Source organism: Excalfactoria chinensis, chromosome 28 (genome assembly GCF_039878825.1).
Source record: "Excalfactoria chinensis isolate bCotChi1 chromosome 28, bCotChi1.hap2, whole genome shotgun sequence".
NCBI classification, from domain to species: Eukaryota; Metazoa; Chordata; class Aves; order Galliformes; family Phasianidae; genus Excalfactoria; species Excalfactoria chinensis.
In genome coordinates this window covers 1,187,045-1,200,591 of record NC_092852.1, presented here as the reverse complement: position 1 = coordinate 1,200,591, position 13,547 = coordinate 1,187,045, and the positions used below count along the sequence as shown (strand labels likewise).

General features: G+C 55.9%; 2 protein-coding genes across 2 annotated transcripts; both read left to right on the top strand.

The window, feature by feature from the left end:
- Positions 1 to 119: 119 nt before the first annotated feature.
- On the top strand, positions 120 to 11,178 carry PA2G4 (proliferation-associated 2G4). Its single transcript, XM_072357907.1, has 15 exons — positions 120 to 340; positions 1,790 to 1,918; positions 2,424 to 2,529; positions 2,765 to 2,834; positions 3,025 to 3,117; positions 3,752 to 3,815; positions 5,228 to 5,306; positions 6,381 to 6,459; positions 6,735 to 6,868; positions 7,444 to 7,538; positions 7,837 to 7,964; positions 8,475 to 8,528; positions 8,814 to 10,628; positions 10,895 to 10,917; positions 11,004 to 11,178. The coding sequence occupies exons 1-13, from the start codon at positions 253 to 255 to the stop codon at positions 8,877 to 8,879; spliced, it is 1,185 nt and encodes a 394-aa protein (XP_072214008.1). The 5' UTR covers positions 120 to 252; the 3' UTR covers positions 8,880 to 10,628; positions 10,895 to 10,917; positions 11,004 to 11,178.
- Positions 11,179 to 11,328: 150 nt separating this feature from the next.
- ZC3H10 (zinc finger CCCH-type containing 10) lies at positions 11,329 to 13,539 on the top strand. The gene is given in 2 exon segments (XM_072357908.1): positions 11,329 to 11,523; positions 11,905 to 13,539. Coding segments are annotated over 2 exon segments (1,383 nt in total). The 5' UTR covers positions 11,329 to 11,341; the 3' UTR covers positions 13,106 to 13,539.
- The last annotated feature ends 8 nt before the right edge of the window (positions 13,540 to 13,547 follow it).

The following is a 13,547-nucleotide window of genomic DNA, read 5'->3' as shown; positions in this document are numbered from 1 at the left end:
CCGGTTCTAAATCTCACGAGAGCCGCGCTGCCTCTTGGGAACGGGAGTCCGCAGCGGGGCCGGGCCGCGAGGACTGCCGGGAGTTGTAGTCCTTAAAGGGGGAATGGGGGGGAGGAGACTCGGCTTCCCAGCGTGCCCCGCGCGGAGCCCGCGCTCCTGCTCAGCTCGCGCTCTCTCGCTCGCGCTCCCCGGGGGCTCCTCAGCGCGGCGGCGGCGGCGGGGGACGGAGCGGCGGCAGCGGCGGCTCCGAGCATGTCGGGCGAGGAGGAGGCGGCCGAGCTGACCATCGCCGAGGACCTGGTGGTGACCAAGTACAAGATGGGGGGGGACATCGCCAACCGTGAGTGCAGGGCCGCGGGGCTCAGGGCCGGGGGGATGCGTGGCGTTAGGCCGCGCGGGGTGGGGTGTGTATGTGTGTATGTGGGGGGTGGGCGGCTCGGGTACCCACCGATGGCGGCCGCCCTCCGTGGTTCCTCCGGCCCGGCTGTGCGCGGCGGGCGCTGCCCGCACGTGGCCTCCGCGCCCCACGTGCACCGGGCAGGGCCGGGCCCGGCGGGACTCCCCGTCCGACCGGATCTCACCGATTCCTCCCGGTAGAAACGAATGCGGGTCTCGGCCACGCGGCCCCGGAGCCCCCCCCCCCGCGTTGAACGTTCCGCTCTTTTGTTCCTACCCCCCCCCCTCCCTCCCGCCGGGCCCAGGCGCGCTCCCGGGGCCGGGCAGTGCCGGGATCATCGCCGTGAACGCTGCCGTGTCCCCCCCCAACCCCCGCTGCTCTTTAAGCGTTTATTTCTGCCGGCTCTTCGCTGCCCCAGCGGAACTGACAACCCCCCGTGGCTCCTTCACGGTGCTCCCCGACCCGGGATCCTCTCAACAGGGGCCATGTGGGACGGCAATATTGCCCTGCTTAGAACGCAGCCCCGGGCTGGGATGGGGTCATTGCGTTGTTGTTGCTGTCCTCAATGCACCCAGAGGAACTGCAGAGGGTTTCCCGGCTCGGCACAGTGGGACACAGAGCAGCTCAAAGGGGTTCCCTGCTTAGTGTAACAAACGCCAGCTCTCTGTCTGCCCTTCCACAGCGCTTTAATGCTTCTTCTTCTCACTTTTCAGTCCCCTTCTATCTATTAAAGGTCTCCTTTATAAGAGCAGTCCCTCTTAGTTATATTCCTCACCAACGTCTGGGACCCGTGGAAGGATTACTGAAGTAATATGCAACATAACTACAGTGCTGGGACAGCCACGGGCTCACAGTCCTTCCCCTCATTCTGTAGAGCACGAGGCACGTTGACACCCATCCCGGAACCCAACTGCTAATTGTCCACACCAGAACATCCCCCAGTGTGGGTGCAGCGCTGCCATACAGACACGGTTGTGCAGAGTAAGGGCGGTTTCCTTTTGGTCCCACACGCCCGAGGCTGCCCCTCTGTTCTTTGATGTGCTGTTCGTGTCTCCCAAGCAGTTTTCAAACCTGTTCCTGTAGCTCTGAGTGCTGTGGAAGGAATGTGGGAGAGCAGTGTTAATGCTCAGCTCCTTTGTGTGCCAACCCTCCGTGCACTGGGGTGGTACGTGAGGCTGCAGTGCTTCACCTGTGCACGTCCCAGCATACATTGGTTTGCTCCTGCCTTGGTTCTCAAGAAGCAATACGGACTGAAGTTGGTTCTCTGCATATCTGCAGCTCTCGGTGCAAAGCTGAGTCCAGGATGAAGCCTTCTGTCAGCAACAAAGCAGACTTGGTGGTGCTGTGTGATGAGCTTGGTTAACGTGCTCCATGCCTTGTGTTGCTCCGCAGGGGTCCTGCGTGCTGTGGTCGAAGAGGCGAACTCGGGAGCATCGGTTCTGTGCTTGTGTGAGAAGGGAGACGCCATGATCATGGAGGAGACGGGCAAGATTTTCAAGAAGGAAAAAGAAATGAAAAAAGGTGAGGCCTGCATTTGCCAACGTGGGTCACCGGGCTGGTCCTGCTGGGCTGACATGAGTGGGCAGCAGTGCAGAAACCCAACACGTCCAGCTCGTCCTATTGTAAGCATCACTGCTGAGCTGGTGCTTCCCAGTTCAATGCTCCACTCACTGAAATAAAAGAGTTACTTTGGATAACAGTGTCCTCCCTTTGGGCAGGCCGGCCCTGTGCTCAGCAATCAGCCTGTAGTTGCCATGGAAACCGTGTGACACTTGAGTGTGTCACCGATTTGTGTTGAGTGGAGAGTTGGGGTCCCTTTTGTACACGTCTTACTGCTGAGGATCAATTTCTTTGATAGCTGCTGGGGCAGGAGGGTGCCACGCGCTGCATTCCTCATGCTTTTTCACCAGGGGATTATTCAGTGGGTCACCTTAGCTTTCAAAAGCTCAAACTTAATGACAGTCCACACTGGCCGAGCTGCTGCCTGTACTGTGTTTTCATGGACTGTTCTCTTTCTCCTTTACAGGTATTGCCTTCCCAACGAGTATATCAGTAAATAACTGTGTCTGTCACTTCTCCCCCTTGAAGAGTGACCAGGACTACATCCTTAAAGATGGAGACTTGGTCAAAATGTAAGCATCTTGGTTATGTTTCTCTTGCATCAGTGCTTGCTCTTGGCATCCAGGCTTTGCATTTTAGTCCTGTTTGCTGTGTTAAGTACTTCCTCGACGTGCCTAATTACAGAATATAGCAGCTAATCAAGTCAAGCTTTATTAAATATACCTGCATCTTCGAATGCTTTGAGAAGTCACACCAGTTTCCCGAGCCATTAGGCCTCGCCTGTAATTAACTCTCTTTGTGTTGCAGTGACTTGGGAGTCCACGTCGATGGCTTCATAGCGAATGTAGCACACAGTTTTGTCATAGATGCCTCAAAGGTAGGTTGTCCACGGGTTTTCTTTAACAAGGGAGGGACTAATGGCAGAGCTGGGAAGACAGAAATGTTCTTCCTCTCATCTAGATCCCCCGCTCTGCATCTGTATCTTTAGGCAGTCAGAGTGACAGTCTTGCTGATAAGAGGGAAAAGGAGTTGCTCCCTACAAGCCTTTATTTTCCCTCTTCTTTCAGGAAAAGCCCGTGTCAGGCCGTAAAGCTGATGTCATCAAGGCAGCTCATCTCTGCGCTGAGGCCGCGCTGCGTTTGGTAAAGCCTGGAAACCAGGTGAGGGAAATGGGGTGTGTGAGTGTGCCCTGATGCAGAGATGGGCTGTGCGTAAAAATATAAAGGCCTGTGACATCGCCTGGGAAGAATGGCCCATCTATGTGGGGAATCTGAAGGCAGCTGTTTGCAGACAGCTGAGTGCTCCTGGGAGCACCGCGGTGGGTAGCAGCAGCTCTGGATCCCTGTAAGGACCTATAGAGGAGCAGTGCTGCTTTTCCCATCTTCTCTGAGCATGCAGCTGACCCTCTGTGCCACGCTCACTGACGTCCCCCACTCACAGCTCTTCCTTGCCCGCTGCTCAGACACCTCAGCAGCCATTGGCATTCCCCTTCAGCACCATGTTGCTATTGCAGTAACTTCCAGCACTGCTCTCAGCTCCCTGTGTTACTTCCTAAAGGAATGGTGTGTGAGAAGGCACCGGGTGCAGTGCAGGAGGCTGAGTTGGCCTCATGTTCCATGTTACTTTTATTGATGGGGGATTAAAAATGGAAGCCTGCCACCATTCCTCCTTTTTTTTGGAGGTGTCAGGGCAGCACTTGGATTTATCACTAAACCCTGCCAGGTGAAAGTTAACAGTCGTGCTTCTGGCTTGAGTTCTAAACCCTTAATGTGTTTACATGTGTTCTTCATCCAGAATACACAAGTGACAGACGCGTGGAACAAAATAGCCCACTCGTTTCACTGCACACCCATTGAAGGTAAGGGCTGGGGAGCAGCTGATCCAGAGCAGCGGTGTTTTAACTGCACACTCAATCCTCAGCTGCCCCCATTCATACTCTGGAGAGCATTTCCTGACTACAGGTTCTACGTGTGCCACCTCTAAACGCAGCAGCCTTTGCTTCAGAACCCTTTCAAAACCACAGATTCTTCTTTCCCCTCTGTATTATGTTTAAAAGGTGTGTTCATGTGGAAACAGTAGATGTGAGCTTCCAGAGATAGCAGTTGGCCTTCTGGCTTTTGGATTTCCCATTGACCTCATGCCAATCTCTTTGCCCTTTGCTTCAGCCCTGGCCACTTGTAGTTAAAACCCCTTCTGCGAATACATAAAAGCTTGTTTGTAATGCAGGATCCATCTCAAAAGATGCCCATAGATGCACAGGGTATGTAATTTCCTCCCTTACAACCAGAAACTGATTCGTTTTTTCTTCACCTTGTTGATAAGGGGTGGGTGGGGAGGCCCTGGGACAGCTCCTTGTAGAACTGAGAATGCTGAGCTCTTGTTTGAGAGGTGGTGAGAGGGCTCAGCGTGACATTGGTATGTGCAGATGCCTTTCTCCCAATCAGTGACGTCACTGATTAGCCACAATTAGACCGGTCTGCTGTTAGTTCCATTTCCTGAAGTGCTGTACAGCTGGCTCGGTGTCTTTGCTCGCCTTGGCCCAGCCCTGGAACGTCAGCTCCCTGTTCTTGTGTGGGATGGCTTTGTGGGGTCCCTTCAATGCTTTGCTCCTTTCTCTGTGAAAAAGCATGGGCATGAGCTGCAATGAGGAGGCGGCTGCTCACGCTGTCAAGGGAGTTTGAGCAGCCACTGTTTTGGAAACAGCCAAGTGCTGTAATTATCCAGGCAGTGGCAGCAATTTCAGACCCCAGCTGATGGAAACAGAGCTGCTGGTGTGGAGGCTCACGCTGTCCTTCCTGAATAGGGACACATATATCTGGCCAGGCTGTGGCCTGAGACATGACATGGGCTTCAGTTTGGAGGTGAACCACAGAGCAGAAAGGAAAAGTGAATTCAGCCCCACAGAATGAGCTTTGAGTGCTGAGACACTGATGAGAGCACCTGAAGTTTCCGTTAATTTGACACCCAAGAGTGCAACGTATGTGCTTGGAGGTTCACCTCCAATGTGTTCCAAGTTGCTTCGTTAAGCAGCGGCTCCTCTCTGGCTGCTTGCAGCTTCTCCTGCAGAGGAGAGAAAGCAACCCTGAAGTCAGGAAGGGCTTTGGGGAGCTCCATATCTGTCTACAACAGTAAAACTAAGGAAGCTCTAACACCCAAGACAGTTTGCTCAACAGTTGGCTACAGCCCTGAGCGCTGAAGTGTTAATGATGCAAACCCCCATGTAGCTGGTTTGCAGCTCTGAGGTGTTAATGGATTCTTTTATCTCGGCAGGGATGCTGTCACACCAGCTGAAGCAGCACGTGATCGATGGGGAGAAAACAATCATCCAGAACCCTACAGACCAGCAAAAGTGAGCATCACCTCTGGAGCTTTCTCCAGTGTGTGGGAGGGGTGGGGCTAGGGCTGGGATTCTGATCTTATTTCTCACTTTCTTGGCTGTGATATCGAGTGGGGGTGGAGCAGGTATGTTTGCACCTAGTGGCCGAGTGCCACCGTGGCAGAATTTCACCAGGGAAGGCTGCTCCGTGTGCTGCCTCTTGATTGAAGTCTGACCCAGAATGGATTCGCTTCCCCTGTACCTTGGTTGCCTGAACACCAGCTGTGGCTTCTGTGCTTGGGGTTTGTTCTGAGAAAGAAAGAATGAAAGTCAGTGGCAGGGGACTGCTGGCACCTGCAGGTGTTCTTGGTTCCTGTCCAGTTTCTCGAAAGAGTCTCCATCAGTAAATCACAGCCTGTGGCCCTGGGTGCTGCCAGCACAATGACTGCTGGCTGTAACAGTGGATGCTCGTTCCCCAGGAGGCCTGCCAAGGCCTGCTGTTGTCTCACAGAAGCTGCCAGGAGCCCACTGGAGGGTGATCACTGTCAGTGGGATGGCAGGATGATTCTGAGCTCATGAGCAGGACGTGTCACTCTGTTCTGTTCCAGCATCTTCTCTCCCTCAGGGATGCAGTCAGGGCAGAGTCTCAAGCTGCGTATTCAGAGTTCAGTAGTTTAATCCAGAGCTTGGCTTCCAAAGTCTCAGGCATAGTGATAAGCCAGGTGTGGTGGGCCCTTGGTCTGCCTAGGATGTGACCACAAGTTCATAGAGCTGGTGCTGAGAGTGTCAGAGACCTCCCCCCATTCACTGGGGATGGAGTGACTTGTCATGGGCAAGAACACCACTGGTTTGTCATTGTTTTTCTCTGCCAGCTTGTCACTGACCAGCTTAAGTGCCTGATGTGCAAGTCTTCAACTTCTGTGCCAGCTTTTGCTCTTCTGGTCAAGGTCCTGGTCACTTTGTGTCACCCCAGCGCTGCTTTGTGCCCATTCACCCTCTCTGGCTGAGCTCAGCGTGGGCTTGTTTGAGGAGCTGTGGCTTTGTAGCCACAAAGGTTTTGTCTTCTCTCCTTCCCATTCTTTGACTCACCAAACCTCTTTCTTCCAGGAAGGACCACGAAAAAGCAGAATTTGAGGTTCACGAAGTTTATGCTGTTGATGTTCTTGTCAGCAGTGGGGAGGGAAAGGTGAGTTCTGGTGGTCAAAGCAGCACATCTCCAGTCACCACCCATGAGTGGTGCTCATGGCCGGATCCTTCCACGTGCCAATCCCAGCAGGGAACCCTCTGTGCCTTTTTGGGGGTAGATTTTTCCATCAGAATTAAGATGTGCTTTTGCAGTGTCAGAATATGGACAGCTCTTGTCAGACACAACTGCCCTGACTCACGTGGCCTGTTGCTTGATGTGCTCGAGGAAGTGCTGCTCTGCTCTTTCCCTTCTCTCACCTCTATTTGTGTTTTCAGGCAAAGGATGCTGGGCAGAGAACTACGATTTACAAAAGGGACCCCTCCAAACAGTATGGTTTGAAGATGAAAACCTCCCGTGCCTTTTTCAGTGAGGTGGAGAGGCGCTTTGATACTATGCCATTTACTCTCAGGTATTTGCTTTTATTCCTCACCTCCTCGCGTGCTCTGAGCTGGATGCTTTGCATGAGCTTACAGACTGTGGTGACAGCAAAAGTGATTTGATTGATTATCTACCACAGAGGTGGAGGCAGCCTTGCTGCTTTATGTTGTGGTTTGCTGTATTTGAGCCTCGGAGTGGGTGGAGGAAGGAAGTTACAGGCTTAAGCTGGAATCCCGGGCACAGTTATGAGGACAGGAGAATCTCCTGTGCCTTTTGTGGCAGGTGAGGAGCCTGGAGTTGTGGTTAAAATAAAATGCTGCTGGGTTTGCAGCATGAAGAGAGGAGGCAGATCCAGTCAGTTTTTCTAAGCACTCACTCTGAGAGTAAGGAAGCAGCGCTGACTTGACAGCCTCTTTCCGTCCTTAAATCCACTTGTCTTCTCTGCTTTCTGAAGGCAATAGTTCTTCCAGCAGTTCCCTGTTCTGACAGCAGCACTGCTGGGCAAGAGGGACGTAAAGTAAAGAAAGTCTCCAGCTTGAGCCCAGGGGCAGCTCTGAAGCCTGTGGGGTGGAATCTGCCTCAGCTGTGGCTCCCATTCCTCTGCAGGGCATTTGAAGATGAGAAGAAGGCCAGGATGGGGGTGGTGGAATGCGCCAAACATGAGCTGCTCCAGCCCTTCAACGTCCTCTACGAAAAGGAAGGTGAGTGCTGCTGAGGGGAGGGCTGGGAGCTGGATGTGAACTGGTGTTCAGCACTTCCCCCCCAGCCTCATGCTGACTGCTGCTGTTTCAATGCCAGCCAGAGAGATGCTTTGAGTGCCCTGGCATCCATCCTCCAGGAAACTCAACTACCTGTTGGCTTCTGGGTCTTGTTTTGGAGTCATTCCAGCGCTTAGCTGAGATTTCTCATAGAGTAATTCCCCAGACAGAAGAGTCTGATGGCTGAAGCCCTCTGGTTTGCTTAGCAGGGAGTTCAGTAATGCCTGTTTCTGCTTTGCAGGAGAGTTTGTTGCACAGTTCAAATTCACAGTGCTTTTAATGCCTAACGGTCCTATGAGGATAACCAGCGGCCCCTTCGAACCTGAGCTCTACAAGTCGGAGTTTGAGGTGCAAGATGGAGAGCTGAAGGTTGGTTTAAAAACAAATAACTACATAGAAATTGGTGTAGCGCATCGCGTGGGTCACCCTCTGTACTGCTCAATATGAAGGGGAGTCATATCCAGAAGTCTGCTTTGAGGCAGGAGCTTAAAAAGCAAAAGCTCAGCCCTTACAGCCGAGTTTCCTGCACGCCCAAGGACAGCAGTAGGTCATGGTGCAATTCAGTGGCTCATTGTAATCCTGCAGCCCCAAGAATGTACTTTAAACCAGGCTGGGCTCCTATTTCCTGCATCAAACACAAGTTTTTGCTTGTGATAGCAGCACCCAGCCCTTTCCTACAGTCACTGAGAAGCCTGGACAGCTGGCCTCAAGGCCAGAGCGCGATGCTGTGGCATTCTCCATCTGTCACCGTACCCATTAGGACTTACCACCATTCCTCCAGCGGCTCGCAATGCTCATTCTGCTCTAAAGGCATTTCCTTTCATCTTCTGTTAAAAGAATACGGCTTTCTAGCTTCTTATGTTTCCTTCCTGTCTTTAGGCCCTTCTACAAAGTTCTGCAAGCCGGAAGACCCAGAAAAAGAAGAAAAAGAAGGTAATAATTAAGTCACATTTGGGGAGGATTTGGCACTATTGTGATCAGCAGTGCCCAGGCTTAAGCCAGTTCCTGCATGGTTGTGTTTTGGGCTTGTCTCAGTGCAACGCTTAAAGAGTGTGCTGGTAATGACCCACCGTGTGGGGTGTCCTGCGGGATGAAGAGTCCTCTTTTCCTCCCAGAGAGGTTCCTTTGTGGCAGCCACCACTGTGCTGGCTGTGTACGGTCTGTGGGTCCCTGCTGTGGGTCCCTGCCCTGAGCGTGGCCGTGGCTTTGTTTCCACAGGCCTCCAAGAATGCAGAGAATGCCACCACAGGAGAGACAGCGGAAGAGAACGAGGCCGGTGACTGAGCAGCTCCTGCTCCTTCTGCACAGCACCCGGTTCTCACACACACACACACTCACCCCTTACCCCCCCCTTCCCTTCCCACAACCAGAAACAAAACCTAGTGTTGTTTGGGACACCAAACAGCCTGGATGTCCCAATGAACTACAACCAGCTCCTATCGATGTTTGCCAATGAGGGAGGATTCTCTCTGCCACTTCAGACTACTTAAAAAGCAAGCAAAAAAAAAAAGGAAATAAAATCAGGAGTAAAAGCTAGTCTATATCTTTCTAAACCTTTTATACTCCTCATAACTTGTTAAAGAGGTGAAGCCATTCCCAATGAGAGAAGGGAGCGTGGAGAGCTGCCTGCTTTTCTCCTTCCTCCTCTTTTTGCTTTTAATTTCTCCCTTGATGTGTTTTCTTGGAGGGGAATAAAAGGGAAAGGAAGCTGTTCCTGCCCTCAGAAAGCAATCTGTGTTTGTGATCAGCTCCTCTCTGCCCATTACTTTGGGGTAGAGCTTTTCTCACTCTTTTAACCTTTAGGTTGTATGTTTATAATTGGGGGGGAGGGGGAATAAAAGCAGCAAATTGGATATCCCTGATGAGGCTGTAGACCGTCCCCTGTCTACTGCGCTCCGTCTCTGCCTTGGTTTACCTATAAACACTCTATTTTTAAAGAGATGGCTGTGGTGAGCTTGTTTTTAATTCAAATACCTGATGCCAGAGGAAAAGCAGGATGGGCTGGAGGGATGGAGAGCTGCTCTGTGCTGAGATGCTGGGCTTCCTTTCTTCCTATGGCCGTGAGTTGTGATGATGTGATGGCCCAGTGGGTGGGTGCAGGCTGAGAGCAGCCAGGGGGTACTATTTAAAGGGGGGGGGAGGGGGAACAACCAACAAGCATTGAGTTTAATGTGTTTGGATCTGGAGGGCTGGTATCCCAACTGCAGCCTGAACACGACCACCATTGAGGTGAATCTGAAGGCAACCACCATTGAGATGAATCTGAAGGCAACCACCATAGAGATGAATCTGAACACGACCCACCATTGAGATGAATCTGAACACGACCTACCATTGAGATGAATCTGAATGCAACCACCATTGAGATGAATCTGAACACAACCGCCATTGAGATGAATGGCACAACGCAGCCCTTTTGGGGTCCCATCCGACCCCTCCATCCCCTGGGGAAGCCCTTTGGGTGTTTTAAAGCAATACTGTGTCCATCTGGAGCTCATCCTCCTCACCCCTCGGATTTCTAGACCACTAAGACTCTAAGGTTGATTTAATGCTCTATTTTTACGTCAATAATGTACCTCTTGATACATGGAACCCGTGTTTCTTTTAAAGGTTTTTGAAAAGCAAATGATCCCGTGGAACAACGCTGTAACCGACTCTGTTTTCCAAATAAAGCTGACTCGTGGCATCTCTTTGCACGGAGACGTGGCTCTGCTGATTGGGGCGGCTGTGGGACTCGGGTCGATGCGGGAAGAAGGCCGAGCTGTGCAAAATGGCGGACGGGCTCGAGACTACAGCTCCCGGCATGCAGCGGGGGAGCGACTACGACTCCCGGCATGCCTGGCGTGAAGGGGGCGTGGCCTCGGGCTCTACCCTATAAATACGCCGCGGCTGCGGCGCTGTTCCTCTCGGCCGCTGCTGCCGCCATCTTGTCGGTTGCGGGTGGCCGCCGCCATCCGCCTCCATCCGCCGCCAACGCCGCCGCCGCCGCACCGGGACTAAGCGCGGCGTGAGCGCGCCGCCATGAGGGCCAAGGTGAGCGGCGGGGGGGAAACGGATGGTGCCGGGAAACGATTCGCGTCCCCATCAGCGGTCGGGCCTGGGGAGGCCTACACGGGGCGGTGGGGGGGCGAGGAGGCCCCGGTGGGGTCGTGTAACGGGAGGGGGGGTCCGTCGGTGCGCGGCGGGGCGGTGAGATGAGGGTGGCGGGGAGTCCCGGTAGTAACGGGTTGTAGGACGGGGACAGCGCTTGGAACGGGCCGGGACCGCATCACTCACCCGCCGCTTTTCTCCCTCCGCAGTGGCGTAAGAAGCGAATGCGCAGGTACGTGTGAGCGCGAACCGGGAACGGCGTCCGGTATCCCGGGCCGTCAGCGCCATCCCGGGCCGTGACGCTGCTCTGTCCCGTAGGCTGAAGCGCAAGAGGAGGAAGATGCGCCAGAGGTCCAAGTAGAGCCGCCGCCGGACCGGGCCCCGCGCGGAGGAGCCGACCGGACGCCGCGGGGCCGCTGGGGGGGGGCCCGTCCCGCCGCACCGGGTCGGTTCCGGGCTCTGTAGCGCCGTCAATAAAGTTGGAATATTCGGACGTTTCCGGTGCTTTGCTCGGGGCTGGGGGGGGCTGCAGCGGGGCGGGACGGCTCGGTTCGCGTCTCCGACACGTGGGGTGGCAGCGCTCCGTGCCGGTACCGGGACGGGCCCGGAGCGATGGAACAAACCCACGGGGGCTGAGGCTGTGGCGGCGCACTCTTATGACGTCACGAACCCGGAAGAAGCCGTCCCGCCGTACGCGCGTCACGCAGGGAGGAAGCGCGCGGCTCCTTCCGGGCTGACCCGGAAGTAACATAGAGCACTTCCTGCCCGGCGCAGAGCGGCGGCCGGAAGGGACCGCTCATTGTTGGCACTGGAGGACTCGCGAGGAGGCCGCGAGCGGGTGAGTGCGGCGGAGTGCGGGGCTGCGGCGGCCGCGACGGGCCGGGCCGAGCTGGGCCGAGCTGGGCTGCGCCGGGACGGGACCTCGGGATCGGCCGCATCCGCTCCGCCACGCTCCGGGCCGGGCCCCGCCGCAGGCCGCACCGCCGGGCCTCCCTCGGGCCTTCCCCGGGCGGGCGGGCGGTTCCCATGGACACCCCGCGGGGCGGTTCTCTCCCTTCCTTCTCCCGGGGCCCGGCCGGGTCCCCGCGGGGCAGTTTCGGGCTCCGTGAGCCCCTCCGAGCTCCCCTTACCGGCCGGGGCCGCCCCTTAACGGCGGCCGCTGTCTCCGCGTGGCTCCGGCCCGGTCCCCTCACTCTCCCCGCTCTCCTTCCTTTCACAGCGGCCCCGCGGCGGCGAAGATGCCCGACCGGGACGGCTACAGCAACAGCGGCGGCGACGAGGCGGGTGGGGACGCGGATGATATCTGCCGGGATTTCCTCCGGAACGTTTGTAAACGGGGCAAACGGTGCCGTTTTCGACACCCGGATATCAGCGAAGTGACCAACCTGGGCGTCCGTAAGAACGAATTCATCTTCTGCCACGACTTCCAGAACAAGGAATGCGTTCGTCTCAACTGCCGCTTCATCCACGGCACCAAAGAGGACGAGGATTGCTACAAGAAAACCGGCGAGCTGCCCCCGCGCCTGCGCCAGAAGGTGGCAGCAGGACTCGGCCTCTCGCCCGCCGACCTGCCCAACAGCAAAGAGGAGGTGCCCATCTGCAGGGACTTCTTGAAGGGCGACTGCCAACGGGGAGCCAAGTGTAAGTTCCAACACCTGCAGAGGGACTATGAGTACGAGGCACGGGGCATGGCCAGCCGTGAGCCGGGCATGGTGGCCGCCGTGCGTCGCTACGACCCCTATGATGCCATATATGACGGTGATCGTTACGACGACCACGAGCCCTTGTTGAAGAGGCGGCGGGTGGACGGGTTGTCCTTTGAGACCTACGAGTACAGCTTCGCCAACCCACGGACAGTGGAGTACCGGCTGCTGGAGGAGGAGAACATCATGCTGAGGAAGCGCGTGGAGGACCTGAAGAAACAGGTGAACAACCTGATGGCGACCAACGAGGTTCTTTTGGAACAGAACGCCCAATTCCGCAACCAGGCCAAGGTGATGACGCTCAGCTCCACGGCCACGGCCACCGAGCAGACTCTGGCCCCCACCGTGGGCACCGTCACCAATTACAACCACAGCATCGCTCAGACCCACACCACGCTCAGCAGCCAGGCCTTGCAGCCCCGGCCCGTCTCCCAGCAGGATTTGGTAGCACCCGCTGGCGCTCAGGCTGCACCCCCAACCAACGCCGCTCCCCCCATGAACCCCGAAATCACCCCTCTCTCCGCAGCCCTGGCACAGACCATTGCCCAGGGAATGGCTCCCCCGGTCTCCATGGCCCCGGTGGCCGTTTCGGTGGCTCCGGTGGCCGTGTCGATGGCGCAGCCGTTGGGAGGCATCACCATGAGCCACGCCACCACCCCCATGGTGACGTACCCCATTGCCTCGCAGAGCATGAGGATAACGGCCATGCCGCACTGACGGCCCCAACCCACCCCCCTTTTCCCCCCCAACCCATTGACCACACTTTGGCCTCCGACTTTGGGGGCTGAGAGATGCAGAACTGAGGAACCCTCAGGAACCCTCGGGACCCTTCATATCCAGGCTGAGGATGGAGGAAGGGGCATCTCCTCCTTCAGCCGCATGGAGGTGGATTCAGGGATGAGGGATGAATGGCGCGGGGGATACCCGGTGCCCCCCACCCTCTCTGTAGCCCCTGGAATGGGACAGAGGGACAGAGGGATGACCCTGGGACAGAAGGACGAGCTGTGGGGATCCTTTCTGGCTCTTATCTTGGGGCTGTGCCCGGTGGAGGGGAAGGGGGGGGGCAGCACCGGGACCCTCAGCGCAGCCCCCCCCCCCCAAACCTTCCCCAAGCCGAGATCCGTGTAACGTTTTCAGCCATTAAACAGTGACTCCAGGC

Coding starts and splice junctions, on each gene's coding strand:
- PA2G4 (XM_072357907.1), top strand. CDS start 253: ATGTCGGGCGAGGAGGAGGCGGCCGAGCTGACCATCGCCGAGGACCTG. Junction 6,460..6,734: donor TCAGCAGTGGGGAGGGAAAG/GTGAGTTCTGGT, acceptor TTGTGTTTTCAG/GCAAAGGATGCTGGGCAGAG. Junction 8,529..8,813: donor AGAAAAAGAAGAAAAAGAAG/GTAATAATTAAG, acceptor TTGTTTCCACAG/GCCTCCAAGAATGCAGAGAA.